The following is a 19806-nucleotide window of genomic DNA, read 5'->3' on the forward strand; positions in this document are numbered from 1 at the left end:
AAAATATGGAGGAGTATCGTGAAAACCGCGCCGCGAGAGTCCGGAGCTCCGACGTGAAACAAGCACATGTAACCGTAAAGTTACCTCGCTAGCTCGGCGGCTATAAACACGGGACGAGCTAACGGCTAACAACAACGCTGCTACGCGTCATTATGGCCACTTTCCCGTCTCTCTCAAAAAGCTCATACTACAAACGCGAAGTTCGGCGTAGAGTCCCCGGGCGCGAGCTCGGCTAACTGCAGCTACACGTCACGTTTTTTCGGGTCGATCCGCCGTTAACACCTGTAACGGTTAGCCCCGACGAGCTAACTGGCGCTACAGGCTGCCGCCGGCCTTTGATGAGCTCCCGAGTTTTTTTTATTATTATGTTGTGGCACAAAACGAGGCTCACTTTCTCCTCTTCGCTGCTCGCTCGCCTCGCGTTTGGGGCATCTTCCGTCCCGAGCGATCAGACGGCTAAATCCGACGTGAATCCCGGCCCCCTCCCCCCGGAAGAACAGCGACGGGTCCGAGGCATGTCTGTCTGCGGAGCGGCGCGGCTGAAGAGCAGTCGAGGAGGTGTTTTTTTTTTTTCCTTTTTTTTTTTCTGGAGGGGTTTTGAGAAGTCGAAGATGTTCGTACCAACTCCGCTGCCTGCCTGCCTGCCTGTCTGCCCGTCTGCCTGCCTGTCTGTCTGTTGCTCTCTGCGCCGCGCGCCCGCCCGCTCGCTCGCTGTCACGCACGCACGCACGCTGCGTAATTTCACATTTTATTGGACAGAAGAAGAAAAACAAGGCCGGACTTCTGTCTCATTACATATTGTGAGTCCGACAGTGCGGAGAGAAGATTGATCGCGTCGATAATGGATCATATAATCGAACAAGTCGACTGTCCTGGTGGAACAATTTACAAAAACACAAGTTGAAACAAATGCATTAAAAAAAACACCAAAAAACAGGTTGATGCAAATTAATCCTTTATTTTTATAATCGTACAATAATTTCCAATAAAAACATTAAAAAAACATTTAGCTTGATCAATGCCATCAAATTATTGTTTTAAGCGGACATTGTGGCTCATACAGGACATTGGTTGCTGTGAGTCTGCCCCCTTGTGGACAAACTGAAACGGTGCTTCTTTCAGGAATTAATGGGACTGCTTTTAATTAAACAGCACCCAGAAAAGTAGAAAACTTGAAGTATAAAAGACAACGGAAAACTCAATAAAGTGTTCACTATTAAGTGTTAACTAGTAAATTTGACAGAGTGAAATATTTGCTGGTGATTTGATTCAACATTTTTTTTTTTATGTTTACAGTATTTGGCAGAAAAAAACTGTCCAAAGTAAAAAACAACAACAACCCAGTTCTTCATAAACTAGTTTCAACAATCTTGAAAAAACGACCCCCACCTTTCTCAAACTGATTGTCGGCACAAAACTCTCAACGATCATCCAGTTTTTACATTTAATGATACCATTTTTTGGGGGGAAAACAATTCATCTGCTTTTTTCTTTGTAAAATAATCTTTGGGAGATTTATTTCTCCAAAACCAGTTTTGGCAGGCGCACACACACACACATGCACACACACACACACACACACAAAATATTTTAAAAAGGTCAATCTGTAAAAAGGTATGTTCATATTACAAAAATATTATTGTAGCTGAATAATTTTTTTTTAAAACAGTAATGTAGTGCAGAAAAAAAAATATATTTTATGACTTGAAATGTAGTGTCATGAAAGTAAGATGCATCAAGTAAAAAAATGTGATCAAGTCAAAGTTATAGTACTTTATCCTCCTAAATAAAAGGATGGACCTGAAAGGAAATGTCTCCATGGCGACAGCTCGATGCAACACGGTCTCCCTTCGCCGCCTCATGCTGGAATATTTGGAGTTTCCGTTCCTTCCTTCTGCCGTCGCCGCGTTGCTCTACAGCGCGAAGCGACTCTCCACCTCGTCCGCAACCATTTCACCGATGGCGAGGGAGGAGGTGGCCGCCGGCGAGGGAGCGTTCCGCACGTGGAGCACCCGACTGCCCACGTCCCCGACCCCGCCGTCAAACACAAAGTCGTCCACGAGGTTTCCGTCCCGGTCGAGAGCCTGAGCTCGAACCCCCGCAGGACCCCTGCAGAGGAAACAACCGGGGTTACAGGAAAAAAACTGGATAGAATCACATCATTCACACGCTTTTTTTTTTTGCATCATTGCTCTACCTGATTACGTCGCTCAGCGAGAGTTCAGGGATGTACTTCTGCAGGATTTTAACCTGCGCACCGATGAAAACCCCTCTGTACATTTCTCCAATCCCGTAGGTTATGTTCTTCAATACCAGCTTCTGAAGGCCCCTGCGGCACAAAGAGACACAGATGAAACACTCAGTTAGCACCACTTCTTTTCAAAATGCAGTTCAAAAGATACCACACAAAGACGTGAGCCGGATCAGATAATACTCTCCGGGTTACCTGAACGAGAGCGCATCTACAAAGTCTCGAACATTGAAGTCGTAGACTTTGTAACCCTCCCGCTTGAAGGCGAGGACTGCGTTGGGGCCGAGCCAAACGCTTCCATCCATCCTCGGGGTGAAGTGAACTCCAAGGAAGGGGAAACGAGGGTCGGGGACCTAAACGTATATATCGTTTACAGGAACAAAAAGGAGGAAGTAGCAACAATTAAGCAATATTTTTTTTAAAAATCGGTCTAATGACAGTTGCGGGAGATCCACAGACTCAAAAAAAAAAAGATAGGTCCGTTTATTCTACATTAAAACCCTCATCAGGAGCAGATCAAGGTGAAACTAACAAACAGTAGAAGTGCCAGCTGTTCGCTCAGTTGCCTAAATGTACATGGATTCATAAACGTCATGTAAACAACTTCTTCGTTGCTTCTGACGAGTATGTTAAAGTTACTACTCTTATAAGAACAGTTTTATCTAATATTGTCTAAATGTCTGCAGGGGAAGTTCTCTTTTGCTGAAACCTGCTGGTCTGAGGTCTGGACTTGTTGAGTTCCTGAACCTTGAAGGGTTTTTATCTGCAGACTCAATGATTGAGTGGAGCTGAAAATGTCAAAGACACTTTTTCCTGTGTTTTCTGCAGTCAGGTGTCCGCACACATATTTAAAACACGCATTAGGGGGAATCCAAACGTGTTAGAACTGGCAGAAAATGGAAGCTCATTCCAGCGAACGCTGGACTCAACGTACCAATAACTGGGAAAAAAAATACCAGAAAAGGTTGCGGCTTATAAATCTCAAGTTACAGGATTTCTCGGTTGTGAATTCCTCCAAACTTTTCAAGAACAACTCAAATGACCATTTCCTTTCTGCCACTTGGGGCCGCTACACGTTGAAAAGTCCCATAGCACAACTGTGAGGTGAGTAGAGCGTTTACACAGTGCTGGAATGTGATGAGAAACATCTGCAGATCACATGATTCATGTGGATGACATAACTCAAAAGAGTTGGACATGTGGCTCTTCAGCAGACTTACAGGGTAGATGTTCCCCTTGACCAGATAGTGTTTCTCCGGCTTCAACACCAAGTAATCTCCTCTGAAGGGGACGATCCGAGGCTCCCGACTGCATCCAGATATCTGTGACAGCCGGTCAGAGTACAGGCCGCCGCAGGTGAGGACGTAGCGGCACCGCACCTCGTTGCCCTGTGAAAGCAACGCAAACGATGGAGACGAGGGGACACGATGTGAGACGCCGCCGTGGAGCTTTTTATCTGCTCGTGTCTTACCTTTTTGTCTCTGATTGCAATTGGATATTTCATTCCTGCAAAAAAAAAAAAAGAGATGCATCTTTAAATAACTCCACAGATCCTGTTTGATCGTGACCGTGTTGCCACGTTGATGTACAGGAGCCGTCTCTCACCTTCAGTACTCCCAGCTGGGCTCTCCGTGACCGTGGCGATGTCATTGACCTCGGATTCAGTCACCACCGTGCCGCCCGCCTCCTCAAAGTCTTGCCCGTACCTGAGAGCCACCATCCTCCAGTCCACAATGCCGGTGTAAGGCGAGTCCAAGGCCATGATACCCTGCAAGGGGCGACGTATAGATGAGACTACAGACCGCTGCAGCCATCGTTTATTTCGTAGGAACAACAACCACTTCGTCTCCGAGACTCTTACCCTGCAGTATGGCTCTCGCTCTCGGATTCCCTTGGCGTCGATAATGCTGAGGTCGGGCACGTTGTTCTTCATGCCGCGTTCGTACAGAGCGTGCAGTCGGGGTATCTGCTCTTGCTCCACAGCCACGATAAGCTGCGGGAACACACCGATCAATACCGAAACAGGCACAACGCCACCACCCGGACGGCAGCTCCTAACCAACAGGGTTTGTGTCACATGCATAGTCACGTTATGTGGTCGGTACTTCATCTGGTTAAAATGCAAAAACAGACCTTTCCGCATTTCTTGTACGGGAGTCCTTTCTTGTCGCAGTACTCGTAGGCCAAAGTGGCTCCTCGCACACACAGACGGGCCTTCAGCGACCCCGGCGTGTAGTAGATCCCGCTGTGAATGACTCCACTGTTGTGCCCACTCTGGTGCACAGCTGGTGGGACAGAAAGTGACCCGACAAAGAAATTAGCAAAGAAGACGGAAATACCGTCAGCCTTTTTCACTGCGTTTCATCAACCTGTAATATTCAATATATTCATCAAAGCCCTTCTTGCCTAGAATAGACGTCCTTTAGTTTAAATCAAGACGAATGCAAACTTCTTTCAGCACTGCAACATTACATGGCTGACTTTAAGGTTTAAGGGCGTTTGTGGGAGTTCGATTGGGCGACCAGTGCAGCACAACGGCATTGTTACAATTCCTCATCTACAATTAAAACTACCTGCCACTTCACCCTCACAGTCGTCACTTCCCAAACACTCCTTGACCTCATAAAACATTTTGCCCTTTATAAAAAAATGTAAAAAACGCATTGACGTCTTCCTTCACTCTGACAACTGTCAGGACAACACCCACCGAGCTCTTTTTCTTTCTCCAGCAGGATGAAGCGGAGGGACGGGTGTCGCAGAATTAGCTCTCTGACTGTTGCCAGGCCGACGATGCCACCGCCCACTACAGCCACGTCATACGCGCTGAAATACAGACGACACCAAAGGTCACTGACATTCACTTTTCTTTTTTATGGTCCACTGATAAGGGAGACAAGCTTTACAAGCTGCAGAATGTAGAAACCAAAACAGAATATGTAGGTCACTGGTTCAATGTCCAAGTGTGCTTGACTGCATTAGGACTCAATAGACCTTTGAGACTAATCACCAAAAGGGTTGCAGTTAACTTTTTGATTCCACAAAGACAATATCCTAAATACCACATACTGTCTGGTGGGTGAGCTCAGAGTGTAAACAGCGGTTTGCAGGGCGTGAAACTAGTCGTCAAGAAAGCCTTTGCAAGAACAGTTCGAGCCTGGGAGAACGTTACAAATGGGCCACACGGGGGAAAAGGTAACATCTTGTTTTCATTTGTGAAAACTGGACCCAGGCAAAGGATTTTTTTTTTTACGCCCCCACATACGAGAGGAACCTATAAATCAAAGTGAAAATATTTGGAAGCGCTTCATCTGTGTCTGTTAACTAAATCTGTGATGAAACTGGGTTCTGATATTTTTGCTGGACTCATTTAACAAAGAGGAACAGACGGCCAATTGTTGTGAAACATCTTTCATTCAGTTTACTTGAAGCAGCCTGGAGAGGGGCTCCGTTACATAAGATGGGGGGGGGGGGTGTCTAATAGGTTACACATGCGTCCAGGCATGTCTGTCTAAAAGGAACAGCTCACACAAAACTAACACCTGGACTTATAAAAGATAAAAGTCAGACCACAGAGGCTTTGACGCAAGTCGAACAAAAGGCCTGCACATGCGCCTGCAGCCGCAATGTTTGGGGAGTTGCAGAGCGCAGAGAGACATGTTTGGTGTACATAAACAATGTGCTGGCGGGTGGTGTGCAGGTCAGGTTCTGCAGAGAGCAGAATGCCCTTGGCAAGGACTCACGGTTAGTTACCCCCGCCCCCTTCTTAATGTATCCGACTGTTGGTGAGTGAACTTAACCCCAGTTAACGCGGAGGCCCGAATCCCTTGAACTCCTCACACCACGCTGTGTGAGCTCTCTCTCTCTCTCTCTCTCTCTATCTCCTCCGTAACGCGAGTCTTACCTGTGCAGCCGTCTCGTTGTAACGCCCCGTGTCGGCCGCGCCGCCCCGGCAGCCTTCACAGTCGCCCCGCTGAGTGTCCGGATCATTGTCACAGCGTCCGGAAGCTCCTCACACTCGCCTCTTCATTGTACAAATGACGCGAAGACTTCCTTGAGTTGTGTTTCGTGTTTCCTCCTCCCTGTCGCGGCTGCAAACCTCCCATCGCGCTGCTAAATCGTTCAAAAGTAAAAAAATAAAAAAGACGAGACCTGGCCACGCCCCCCCCCGTCACGTTGCGGTTCAGCCAATGGGAGCGCGCGTTGTCTGCTACGTCATCGGGTCAAAGGTTACAGTGATGGCCGCGGCTCGATTGTAAACAGTCCTGCTCGTTGGAGGGCAGGTGAGAGTACTTTATCCGGTTCCGCTGCGTCGCAGTTTTCAGTCGTTTTTTTAACGGACTCAAATGGTAGTTTACTTGTCATATAACAGTAGTACGATGGTGTAATGTATTAGTAATTATTGTTATTATTATTATTAGATATGAGGCTTCTGTCGCGGGCCGTGCAGTCTGCTGTGGGTCAGAGGGAGGGGAGCCGCAGACACTTCTGGGGATGGCTCAATGCGGTCTTCAACAGGTGAGACGACGTTATTAATGGATCGATATGTGGATTAATGGCTGCACAGCAATGCACGAACAGACATATTACAGTCTGACACACAGCTCATCTAACATAAACAGACAGTATGATTATTATATGATATACTCTTTGATAGTATATTAGGTACATCAAGCTAAAGCTGGTACAGTCTAATACAACAGTCCGGCAATAAATCCAGACTTCATGTAGGTTGTAATGTTCAGTTTTTGTTGACCGTTTTAAAATAATTGTTATTGGATAGTGTTTCTAATATTTTGTGCACAACAGTTGTATCAATAAGGGTGCAGATGTTGTATTTGTTATTATGATGACAATATTTGTATGTATTAAATTGACAAAATAATTTAAAAATCAAGAATATTGCATTAGTGATAGATGCTTTACAGGCATTTTTCTTTTTTTTGTTGCTAAAATAACCATTAATTGTATGGCTGTGATAGCCAAACATACAGTAGACAATACATTAATCAGTCGACTCTGTGTGTTGCCTTTACAACCAGAAAATGATGTTCCGGTTATATTTCAACATTATTATAAACATCTCACATTCACTATATATCTTATCCAGCTCTGTGTTGCTGAATGGATTAATGTCAGAGAATTTCTATTTATTAAGTGTCAAAAAATACCCCAAGAATTCTGGTCGATCCTCACAATCATGAAGTTAAAACCAGCCAGGTATTTAAAATAACCAAATAGTGGGTGATTTTCTCTGGTTTCCACAGTGCAGCCCTCTTGTGTGACCCTGTCATGGACGTCTGTCGTACTTTGAGTGTCAGTGTTGTTCTCCATTCAGGGTGGACTACGAAAGGATCAAAGCCGTCGGTCCAGACCGAGCCGCCGCAGAGTGGCTGCTGAGGTGTGGTGCCAAAGTGAGGTTTCAAGGTTTCGATCGCTGGCAACACGACTACAACGGACTGCCAACCGGGCCTGCGGGCCGACACAGGATCCAGGCCATAGACGCCACCGAATCCTGCATCATGTACAGAGGGTTTGACCACCTGGGTCAGTGTTGCAGTCTGGAGAATATTGTCTTCCTCTCCTTTTCACTTCCCTGCATATTTAACAAGAGTAACACCAGAAAGCGAATTTAGTGGAAAAATGAAGCGAAAACTTTGATATTCTTAGATCCTCACCACTAATAGGACAAGAAAAGGCCATATTGTTCTCTAAATACAAAGAGTTTATCATCTGTACTGTTGTTGACATTTCAGATTGTCCTTGTCGGGTTCGTCTCAAAGTTACACGTCAGATTTAGATCAACTTTAGGTAGTTGGGCTTTATTTAGTTGTCGTCGGGTCCACGTCCTTAAATATTATAGGCTTGTCTGTGCATTTAGCCTAATCAGCATCTTAACATGATACCATTAACAAACAATAACATTTTACAGCTAACCTAATAATAAGTATCTAAGAACCTGTTCGACAAAATATACATCACAGATTTTAGGAGACTGTTTGCATGTAATATTTTGTGAATTAGCATGCTATCGTTTGCAAGTAAACATACCAACATCCATTATGCAGGCAGTTTGCACTACCTTGTTTACATTAACCCCGTTGCTCACATTCTGTATTGTTTATGGTTTAAAATGCATATTAGTGCCGAATCTTGATATGGGTTTTTGGATACCTTATTTTAAGATGTAGTATTAGAATATTTTCTTACAAAATCCATTTTTCCTTTAACAAACTTTCTCAATGTCTAAATACAAGCAGCTGTACAATAACTGAGTTTTCAAAAATGTGCAAAATCGTGATTTGAATCCGCCTTCGATTCTCCGTGTACATACTTTGGTCAGAACCGAGCCGGTGTTCGGTTTCGATACGCGGGGGCCGATCGATGTCGGATTACCAGACGAAAGAGACTGGTCTAATCAAAGATTAAAGCGCGGCTCAGAAAGTGTAAATGTTGCATCAAGTATGTTAACATGAGCTTGACCCCGATTGTTGACCTGAAAGCGATTCCCCTCTTTGTTAACAAGAAAGGAAAAGGCGATGGCCAAAGTGCATCTTTCCCAGACAGATTATCCACAAGTGACGCAAGAGGCCGGCGTGTTTGTCTCTTCTTCTCCCTCTGCATATGTAAATGTAATCAGGAGAGAGAGTGTGTTTTCTTTCTTCCCTAGATGGATTGAAAGACGTGGAGGAAATCAAGTTCAACAAGTGCATCTACATCGAGGACGCCTGCCTGGAGAGGCTGAGCTCGATCGAGAGTCTGCAGGAGAGCTTGAACAAGATGGAGGTGGTGTCGTGTGGGAATGTGACCGACAAGGGCCTAGTCGCCCTGCACCAGCTCAGGTGAGTCTTCACCTGCTCTTATGTTCAAAGGGAACCGATTAATCCGTTTTGTTGATTTTTAGTTTACTCATTTTTAATTAATGCTTCAATTCCACGCAGGAATCTGGAGCGTCTGTTCCTCAGTGATCTTCCGGGGATCAGAGACAGACAGACGACAGTTGACCGGCTGCAGACGGCACTCCCACGTCTGGACGTGTCGCTCGACTTGGACTGATGGAGAGAGAAAAAAAAAAAACCTTGGTCGTCATAATCGTTAAAAAAAACATGGACGCCTTTTTCAAAAAGGCCGAGGCGGCTGAAGGGCTTGTATTGTCCAGCATATGTTTATTTCATGAATCATTAACTTGTGTCACCTTTCAGCTTTAATGAAGAAACAGCACGGCAAAGATTAATGTTAAAGTACTTTATTTTGTTGACGGCAGCTCTTCTCGATAGGTTGAACTATTCTGTAGTTTATTATATTTATATTTATCCTACATTTAAGGTAATAAGAGAGAAAGGAAAAACTAGATGTGAAAATGCAAAAGGACTTTTGAGTCTCTTTTGATTAATTTGGCATTTGTACAATATGTGTGGACAGACAGATGGCTGTGAGCATCCTGAGCACCAACGTTTCAGAGATGATGATGAGTACAATGTGTGTATTGTTACTGCGTTATGATGGTGAATGTGGATTAAATGAATATTCACTCCCGGCATCAATAAATAGTTTCAGAATAGCTCACGAGTCAAAGTGTGTGTGTGTTACTGGAGACATAAAACTCACTAACATAAAACATGTCACTCTTTTTAAATAGTCCATTGTTATATATATTACAAAAAAATAAAAATACATTTGGCAAACCAGGCGTCGTAGTTTCACCTTCAGTCGACTACGAGCAGAGCGTCGCTCCTTGTCTTTATAAAATCAGCTTGAAACATACGTGAACCAACATGTGTTGGGCAATAGTGCATAGACCGACATCAGTACCCAGACACGTGGTTTAGACCTGTTCCTTTAAGAGGTAAAAACAAAACAAGGCGGTAGCAGAATCTGCAGTTCTCAGGGGCGGCTGCTGGGTGACATGTCGGGGTTCGATCCAGATCCTGTTCAGATGTTCGGGAGGTGATGGTTGAACTTGCGCAGGTTGTTGTAGTACTTCTTATTGTCCAGAACTGGGAAGATGCTGCTGCTGGTCAGCTGTGGCAAATACTGCATGGAGGGGAAAAAAATAACAGCTTCAGCGACGAGTTGCAGAGCATTTTGGAGAGGACGTGGACACAACTGTTTGAGATGTAGTGTATATCGGGTTCCTCCTGGAACTCCAGAAGTAGTTTAATTCATTCGTTTAGTGTATTCTACTTAATCATCTGAAAGGTCGGGAACAGTCGTGGAAAGAGTCACGTTCTAGTCCATTGTCTCGGTTAAGTAGGGACTGCAGACATTTAAAAATACATAATCAATAAGTAGCACTGCATTCCCACCCGCGTCCTTTTCTATCAGATCATGTTTAGATTTGTCACCAATGTTCTTAAGAGACTCTTAAATGGATAATTATTCATCGTGATAAATATGATCCTAATTTTTCTGACTTTACAACGTTTCAATTTTTTTCTCTCCAATATTAGACTTTTGATACCCGATATGTAACATTTGCTTTACATGCAAAATGAACACATACATCTATTGTGTATCCCACAATCTTCTTTCAGAAAAGAGACCAATATTTTGCCTGCAGATTTTTTTTTTTTTTACAACAGACTGCAGTGTCTGAATGTGGCGGCTCATGGGTGTGAAGGGGCTACTGACCCCGGGGGGGAGGTGTTTGCGAGGGAAACGTGTCCTCCGGTTGCTGCAGCGCTCCTGCTCTCGAGAGGTGCTGCAGCTCTTCTCTCGCAGGCTGTCGAAGTACGGATGCTGGAGGAGCTGCTCGCAGGTCAGCCGCTCGGACGGGTCCATCCTCAGACAGCCCTAAACCATCAAAACCATCAAGACCATCAACAGGAGACAGACAGACAGTTGACCCCATGACATCTAGTTTCTTAATGACCATTAAATACAGCTGTATGGTTATGGAGACAAGCAACTAAGCATCATGGAGTATTTACTCCGGTTGTTTGGGAAGGTCAGAGCTCTTTGCACACAGTTTCTGATTGTAATGCAAGTCATGCTTTTCTTTTCTTAAAACATTAAAACAAAATGCACATTTCAGTGGTTTACAATCCAAACTTTAAAATACAAAGCTTGTACATGTGTTGAGTGTATTAAAACAATAATTAAGATCATAATACTGCAGTTGTGACATTGTTACCTTCATGAGACTCAGAGCTTGATGTGAGGGATTTGGATATTTCTGCTCCAAAGGTTCCTATAGAAAGAAACAAAGACATCGTATTCTTTGTGATAGATCTGGTAGATCAATGCATCCATGCAGCTGGAGCACATCTGGGTGTCTCACCATCTCTTGTGGCTCCGGGATGGAAACTCCACAGAAGAACTGGTTGTTGCTGAAGACCTGCTGGTGTCGATGGATCAGATCTCCTGCAGAGGACAAGAAATATGAACATAATGCGTCTCAAATTCCTCCTGTGGATCTATTCAAGCTCAGCGTCATCATTCCTTTGTAGATATTTTTACAATTTCATTGATCCGCCATAAACTTCACAACAATTTCACGACAGTGGAAAGATGTTTTTTTTCTTTCTTTATCATGACAAGTATATCCAGATAATCCCTATTAATTACTTTAAAATCGACATATTATAAAGTGCAGTAAATTATAAAGCTCTTTGCGTATGTCTCACCATTTAAAATCACACGTTAGTCCCAATGAAAGCCAATAAATGACAAACTTATCATCCCTTTCATGGAGATATGATCGACTTACCGAGAGTCCTCCTGATCAGGTACAGCTGATCCATGTCAGACTTGCCGGGCCACAGCGGCATCCCCGACAGCAGCTCAGCCAGCACACAGCCGACGGCCCAGACGTCCACCGGGGGGCCGTACTGAGTGTCTCCCACCAGCAGCTCAGGAGCCCGGTACCACCTAGTGGCCACGTAGTCCGTGTAGTAGTCACATGGGCCGGCTGGAGGCAGGAAACGCATCGTACTATATTACACTGATAAACCGGTTGAATTTGTGTCACAGATTTACGTTAGCGTCGCCTCTCATACAATGATAACTAATAAATAACACTGGAAACCCCCTTTGTACATGATCCGTTTCCACTATTAATGATTAATATCATATTAATGTCCGATATCATTTTAATAAATGGTTCCCAAATGAATCCTTGTATAAGGGGAAATGTGGCTAAGCAGTTGAACCTAAGAGCAATATTACCTTCGCACATTGTTGAATATTTTTTCTCTGGCTTAGGGAGGTTTATACATATTTAATAGAAAAAGAAAGGGCAGTAAAAAAAAAAAAAACTTTTCTTCCTTTCAATGTTTATCTTCTGACCCCAGGTCAGAAACAACGTCTCTCTAAATTATTCTTAACTTTCATCTGATCAAAACTTTGAGTTTGATAAACTTCTCTGTTCGCTTTTGAAGCATGAAGCTCGTCATAACACACACACACATAATAATCTAATAACTTACTTAATAAACCAATACATCACCCCATCTGCATACAGTGAACGAGATGTGCGGTCCCCTGAATGCGACATATAAGTGTCCACCAGGTGGCACTGTTGGCAAAAAGTGTTCAAACTTACTGAGAATCCTCGCAAAGCCAAAGTCACAGAGTTTGATGACTTGGTGTTTGGTGATGAGAATATTCTCCGGCTTGACGTCTCGGTGAATGCACTGCGGGAACAGAAATGGTCAAATGAAGAGAATAAAAGGAGGCCGTGTGAGAAACAGTAAAAGGAGGGGGAGAGAGAGAGAGAGAGAGAGAGAGAGAGAGAGAGAGAGAGAGAGAGAGAGAGAGAGACAGTGCTCTTAAATGGGGGCCCTTGTAGCATTTGTTGTGTCTAGGTGATGCATTAACTGCTGCTCAGCCAAGGAGAAGGAATTCTTCTTGTAAAAAGAGCCATAAAGCAGAAAGGGCTTGGTGGGAGGAGAACGGAGGAATTAAAAAAAAAAAACAAGCTGAAGGGAAGCTTCGACAACTGGAAACAGACTTTATACTCCATGAAGAGAGCGGACTGAGGACGAGGGTCCTTACTTACGTTCTGCTTGTGACAGAAGTTGACGGCCTGAAGGGTCTGCCAGGTGATACTCTTCACAAGGTGCTCCGGGACTCTGGAAGACAGGAAGGAAGTCAACGCGTTAGTCGATTAATCACTTCACTGATCAATAGAAGATAATCGTTTCTCATTGTGACGAGTCTCCTCAACTGACGGCTGCCATCTGTTGATGGAGGCCAGGAAATGTGGCTGAAAGCTCCAGAAAATGCCCTGCGAGAGAATCTCTTGCAAATATTTTTGTTCTTAAATCCAACTCAGGTTTTAAAATAAACAATGTATTCACCAAAATAACCTTCAGGACGTTTTTTTGGGGCGTCGGCGGTTTTGAATATTGTGATTATAAACCACATCAGAGCAGTTCGACTCATTTAAAATGGTTTGAAGTGGTTTTTTTGAGTTGGTTAACATGCAGAAAGGTGCGCTCACTTTTCTTTGTAAATATATTTCAAAAAGGGAAAATATTTGTTTTTATGGTTAATAGTCGGTAACTTGGAGAATGTGTCATTCATTGTCCAGATGTACATTTGCTAATTAGCACTAAAACAAAAATTGGCCTACAGCGGAGGATGAATGAATGTTCTTGATATCTGCAATATTTGCTCATAAATCAAACTATTGGACCTGATGATGGTGCAGAAGACAAAAAGTCGGCGCGTCACTAAAGCAATAACAATTCGTCCTGAGGAGAACATGAATGTCAAATCTCAAGGCAATCCAAACGTCAACCTCATTGGTGCAGGAGGAAGAAACAGAGGATCACCAAAGTCAGGGGGCTTCATCCTCTGGGGGACATGCATCCAATATTTGTTGAGGTATTTCCGTCTGGACGGACGAACAGAACAAAGTCACTGTCCTGAGATCTGTTTGGGTTTGGAGGAGCCGGAACAAAATTAATCTGAAAAGATGAATCTAATAACAGAAGCATGGGTGGAAAGATAACTTTTTCAGCGGACTTTTGCTGTCATCTCTGCCGTCTTTTCAGACATCTGTTCTCCCTCAGACGGCTGTGTGGAGGACAGTGGACAGTCCCGTTTCCACTGTTCTTTGTTGGTTCAGGGGCCGCCATCCATCCCCGTTGCCGGGGGAAATGGCTAAATCGAGCCTTGTGACGGGCAATTAATGAAAAACTCCGCCCCTTCTCCCCACGTTGTTGTCTCTTCTTTTGAACCCTCCATGTCCAGGAGGCTACAGGCCAGGACCAGACAGCGAAAACACTCCGTGTAAAATGTGGCCCCGGCCTAAAGAGTCCCTGCCGGCCCCCCCGCCAGCAATGCATTCTGGGAGAGCATCACTGTAAACATTCCACAGCGAGCAGGTCAGCTTCCCGAGAGACGAGCGTTGTGCCCGTCAGAGCCGGACAAAGCCCAGTGTACACAGTGGTATATGTGTACTGTAGAGATGATATTATATACATGTACTGTAGAGATGATATTATATATATGTACTGTAGAGATGATATTATATATATGTACTGTAGAGATGATAGTATATATGTGTACTGTAGAGATGATATTATATACATGTACTGTAGAGATGATATTATATATATGTACTGTAGAGATGATATTATATATATGTACTGTAGAGATAATATTATATATGTGTACTGTAGAGATAACAGTATATATGTATACTGTAGAGATAATAGTATATACATGTACTGTAGAGATGATATTATATATGTGTACTGTAGAGATAATAGTATATATATGTACTGTAGAGATGATATTATATATATGTACTGTAGAGATGATAGTATATATGTGTACTGTAGAGATAATAGTATATATGTGTACTGTAGAGATAACATTATATATGTGTACTGTAGAGATAATAGTATATATATGTACTGTAGAGATGATATTATATATATGTACTGTAGAGATGATATTATATATATGTACTGTAGAGATGATAGTATATATGTGTACTGTAGAGATAATAGTATATATGTGTACTGTAGAGATAACATTATATATGTGTACTGTAGAGATGATATTATATATGTATACTGTAGAGATAATAGTATATATATGTACTGTAGAGATAATAGTATATATGTGTACTGTAGAGATAATAGTATATATATGTACTGTAGAGATGATATTATATATATGTACTGTAGAGATGATATTATATATGTGTACTGTAGAGATAACATTATATATATGTACTGTAGAGATGATATTATATATGTACTGTAGAGATGATATTATATATATGTACTGTAGAGATGATAGTATATATGTGTACTGTAGAGATAATAGTATATATGTGTACTGTAGAGATAACATTATATATGTGTACTGTAGAGATGATATTATATATGTATACTGTAGAGATAATAGTATATATATGTACTGTAGAGATAATAGTATATATGTGTACTGTAGAGATAATAGTATATATATGTACTGTAGAGATGATATTATATATATATGTACTGTAGAGATGATATTATATATGTGTACTGTAGAGATAACATTATATATATGTACTGTAGAGATGATATTATATATGTACTGTAGAGATGATATTATATATATGTACTGTAGAGATAATAGTATATATGTGTACTGTAGAGATAACAGTATATATGTGTACTGTAGAGATAATAGTATATACATGTACTGTAGAGATGATATTATATATGTGTACTGTAGAGATAATAGTATATATGTGTACTGTAGAGATATTATATATATGTACTGTATACATAATAGTATATATGTGTACTGTAGAGATAACATTATATATATGTACTGTAGAGATAATAGTATATATGTGTACTGTAGAGATAACATTATATATATGTACTGTAGAGATAATAGTATATATGTGTACTGTAGAGATAACATTGTATATATGTACTGTAGAGATAATAGTATATATGTGTACTGTAGAGATGATATTATATCTGTGTACTGTAGAGATATTATATATATGTACTGTAGAGATAATAGTATATATGTGTACTGTAGAGATAATAGTATACATGTGCACTGTAGAGATAATAGTATATATGTGTAGAAATTAATCATTTTTCATGCAAAAACATTTCATTAGGTCCAGCTTCCCAAATGTGAAGATTTTCTGCTTTTTCTTTGAATTATTTTTAAAATGTAAATCATTTTGGGGTTTGGATTTATCAAACATTGTGAAGGCGTTTCTTTGGATTCTGGGTAATTGTGACGGGCATTTCTCACTATAATATAAAATGTTTACTTACATCAATAAAGTGACCATTAATGCATCAATTATCATAATCCAATATTCTAATATACATTATTCTGAAATGGGCCACATCTCTGAATGGGTGATTTCCTCCAATGTGGTACGAGTCAAAGAAGCAGATACGTTAACTTGTGGAGCCACACCCACCCTCGGGGGTGCCGGTCCAGCTCGTTGAGGACCGTGTGGTCGCAGTACTCGAACACCAGGTGCAGCTTGCGTTTACGCCGAAACACCTCGATCAGATTCACCGGGTTGGCGTGTTTCAGTTGCTGCAGGGAAACAAATCACAGAAGAAGAAGACGACGTCTCAGCACGCCATCGGAGAATACAGTTCAGTGGAACTAGTAAACCAGTAAACTGCTGGTTAGAGAACTGCCCCAGCTGTGGTTTGCTCTTATCAAAACACACTAAACTCTGCACAGACGGTAATAAACATGCTGTTGCCCCCGACAACCTGTCCCCATCCTGTTCTATTTATGGGCTCCAGGTCCCCAGCAGGCCAGGAACACTCCCACCCCAACGCGCATGACTAATTAAACCACGACACTTGGACCAGTGCATCTTTGATAATCATGAAACAAACTGGTTTCAGCCTTTGTGTGGCACCCTGGACAATGTTATCCCTTAACATGTCCAGGGTGCCACATTTGGTTGAAACAAAAAAAAGTTTTCTTTAAAAAAAAGGACTAAGAACATACTGTTGCTGATGTTTCTGTTATTTATTTCCAAGTCTCTAATCACTTAATGATTTAAGATGAATTTATTGGACATAAATATATTTGCATTCCAAGTCTAAACCAGCATTTTACAGCCAAACAGCTCAAAACACACTTTGACAAACCACAACAATAGTGCCGACTTGGCTGTTTTCCCCTTTCCTGCAACATTTAACAGACATTTCACATCCTAATTTACTTCCGTGGGTCCGGACCCTGCCGGGCTTTTGCCTCATTTGATTACGAGGCTGTAAACCTCTTTTCAACGCTGCTCTTTTCTCTGAGCGGCGGCTACAAAGATGCCTCCCGTCTGTCCGTCTGCAGGACTAACGGCGTCGGGCCCTCCCGCCGCCGCTTGGCACAGAACGGAGACGCTATGAACAGGATCTGCATCTTTGAAAAGGTCAAATATATAAAAAAAGAAAGTGTTGCTTCATATATTATATAGTAGGTTTCTGTTGGGCTGTTCACCGCTATGTTGTATTTCAAAAGGTAGAATATATATATTGTAGTAGTGAATAAAAATCATAATAGACCACTCTGACAACAACAAAGCATAAAAGGTTAAAGGTTAGTTAATAAATACAGACTTAATATGATTTTGTTTCATAAAATAGTTGTCAGTTTGCATTCATTTGAAGTATAATTAAAAAACTGGTATGTAAGCAAAAAAAACATTAGAAATTTGACTTTTCATGGCTTTTACTTTTAATCTCATAACTAGATAAACCAAAATGTTACTCACTTTGTTATAATTGACTTAGTATGTTTTATTTTCTCCTAATAGTTGAAGCGTCTTAAAATTGAACTAACCAAGTCAAGATCTTTGTATTTCATAATTAACATTGAGCATTTGATCTTCCACTGACTGCTGAAGCTGGACGGCTGCTTCCTCCGTTTAATGCCACTGAAGGTTTAAGACCCAGAAGGAAGTTATGGATATTATTGTGTCGTCACCTTCAGCATCCTGATCTCCCTCAGTGCAATCTTTTTGATAATCGGATCGTCCTCCGACTCCACAAACTTCTTGATGGCGACGATCTGCCCCGTGTCTTTGTTTCTGCACTTGAAGACGACGCCGTAGGAGCCCTCTCCGATCTTTCCGATCTTCTCGTACTTCTCCATCCTCAGGCCGGACCGGCAGACATCCGAAGGCAAGGACACTTTTCCAAAAAAAAAAAAAAAAAAAAGGGAGAGACCGAGGAGGCAGGACGGTCTCTGCGGCCTTCGAAGAGACACAGGAAGGTTTCTCAGTGGGGATGCAGAGAAGAAGAGTGACCACCTGGAGCCTTTATGACTAGCTCACTCAATTAAAGCTGGAATAAATCCACAATAAGCAGTCAAACCGGAGCATATGAGGGATGGGTATTTTCTGGAAAAGATGCAATAATTAGATTTTGGTCTATCTAGACATTTTTGATTGATGGCACAGAAACATGCCATGCAGAATCCTGTGAATACACTGTAAAAGCAGAAAGACCTTTTTATGCGTCGACTAATTGAATCAAAACTATAACATAAATTCGTCGACTTAAGATATGGGAATCCCAATGTTAAGATGAACCTCTCAAACTGCCTGCAACAGATAGATGCGATTGCTTAGAGGCAACATTACACCTGACTGCGTAAACAAACAATTTGCAATGCAAAGTATATTAGGTCATTTCCCTGAGGGGGTAATCAAGAGCGGAAACAAATAACAGAGAAAGTGAAGAGACAGGGGAATTAAATCAAAGTGCTGCACTTATTTGGAAATTAAATAATATGAATGAATATGAATCTCAGGCTGCATGTTTGTAACCGACACTGGAGGTTTGTTTGTGATTAATAAATAGTGTATACTATTTTGTAGGATGAGCAAAGTTTCCCCATGAAACAAGCTGATCATAAAAGTGGTCACATTTTTAATATTTGCACGAGACATATTTTCAGTAAATATCACAAAACGTAAAAAACTTACTTTGGGTGAAAATGTTGTCAGATGTTCGTCCGTCAGAAGCTCGGAGTCATTGAGGAGCTGCTTCTCCCAAACACGACGAGCTCAACTGTCCCTGCAGACACGAGAAGCGGCAGCTTTTAAAGAGTCAAGGCGGACAAAATAAAACACGACATCCGGCCATGCCTTTCAAAATAAAGCGGGAGAAAAAAAACCTCCTTTACGTCTATGACTTGGGGGTAATTAGCTGCCTAAAGAGTTTAAAAAAGGTGCTGCAAGCCTTTCTGAGCCAAAATAATATTTTATCAAATGTTTTTTTTGTTGTTCTGCAGGTGGAAAAAGTACACAGATCTTTGATTTAAAAGTAGAAGTACCACACCGTATACATACTGCGTTAACAGTTAAAGTAAAATAACCAAAAATATTGCCTGAATTATAGTCATTGGTGAATTAATGTGCAGCTGGTAAACGTGGTACTTGTTTTATTTTATTTTTTACACCCTGCTGGGTAGTTGTAATATATGAGACACTTTTTATTTGATTATATGTTGTATTATTAATTGAAATCTGCAAAGTAACCAGTTATCAACTATTTCTTGTGAAGTAAAAAGTGGAATACCTGCATCTGAAATCCAGTGGAGTATGAGGAAAGAAT

The 19806-nt window shown here is 41.8% G+C and overlaps 4 protein-coding genes across 5 annotated transcripts in view; 1 reads left to right on the forward strand and 3 right to left on the reverse strand.

Moving 5' to 3' along the window:
• Positions 1–653, reverse strand: part of sos2 (son of sevenless homolog 2 (Drosophila)) — a 33326-nt gene extending 32673 nt beyond the window's left edge. Inside the window, exon 1 of the mRNA XM_034525348.1 lies at positions 622–653. The gene's annotated coding sequence lies outside the window, so the exon portion shown is untranslated. The remainder of the gene's footprint in view (positions 1–621) is intronic.
• A 285-nt stretch (positions 654–938) lies between these two features.
• l2hgdh (L-2-hydroxyglutarate dehydrogenase) lies at positions 939–6379 on the reverse strand. Its single transcript, XM_034525376.1, has 10 exons — positions 6153–6379; positions 4959–5074; positions 4385–4536; positions 4113–4244; positions 3857–4019; positions 3723–3757; positions 3472–3639; positions 2447–2604; positions 2198–2329; positions 939–2109 (listed from the first exon to the last, which is right to left on the reverse strand). The coding sequence occupies exons 1-10, from the start codon at positions 6236–6238 to the stop codon at positions 1914–1916; spliced, it is 1338 nt and encodes a 445-aa protein (XP_034381267.1). The 5' UTR covers positions 6239–6379; the 3' UTR covers positions 939–1913.
• Positions 6380–6473: 94 nt separating this feature from the next.
• Positions 6474–9809, forward strand: dmac2l (distal membrane arm assembly complex 2 like). Of its 2 annotated transcripts, none has more exons than XM_034525387.1 (5): positions 6474–6531; positions 6670–6766; positions 7587–7795; positions 8919–9090; positions 9190–9809. In XM_034525387.1, exons 2-5 carry the CDS (start codon positions 6672–6674, stop codon positions 9302–9304), a joined length of 591 nt encoding a protein of 196 aa, XP_034381278.1. In that variant the 5' UTR covers positions 6474–6531; positions 6670–6671; the 3' UTR covers positions 9305–9809. The 2 variants fall into 2 exon arrangements, with proteins under 2 accessions (XP_034381278.1, XP_034381279.1); XM_034525388.1 differs by having other exon boundaries at positions 6493–6597.
• cdkl1 (cyclin-dependent kinase-like 1 (CDC2-related kinase)) lies at positions 9481–18434 on the reverse strand. Its single transcript, XM_034525379.1, has 9 exons — positions 18173–18434; positions 16647–16768; positions 13248–13320; positions 12792–12882; positions 11958–12158; positions 11529–11611; positions 11382–11438; positions 10880–11041; positions 9481–10282 (listed from the first exon to the last, which is right to left on the reverse strand). Exons 1-9 carry the CDS (start codon positions 18338–18340, stop codon positions 10181–10183), a joined length of 1059 nt encoding a protein of 352 aa, XP_034381270.1. The 5' UTR covers positions 18341–18434; the 3' UTR covers positions 9481–10180.
• Positions 18435–19806: the final 1372 nt, after the last annotated feature.

The sequence above is a fragment of the Cyclopterus lumpus genome, chromosome 22 (assembly GCF_009769545.1).
Source record: "Cyclopterus lumpus isolate fCycLum1 chromosome 22, fCycLum1.pri, whole genome shotgun sequence".
Lineage (NCBI taxonomy): Eukaryota > Metazoa > Chordata > Actinopteri > Perciformes > Cyclopteridae > Cyclopterus > Cyclopterus lumpus.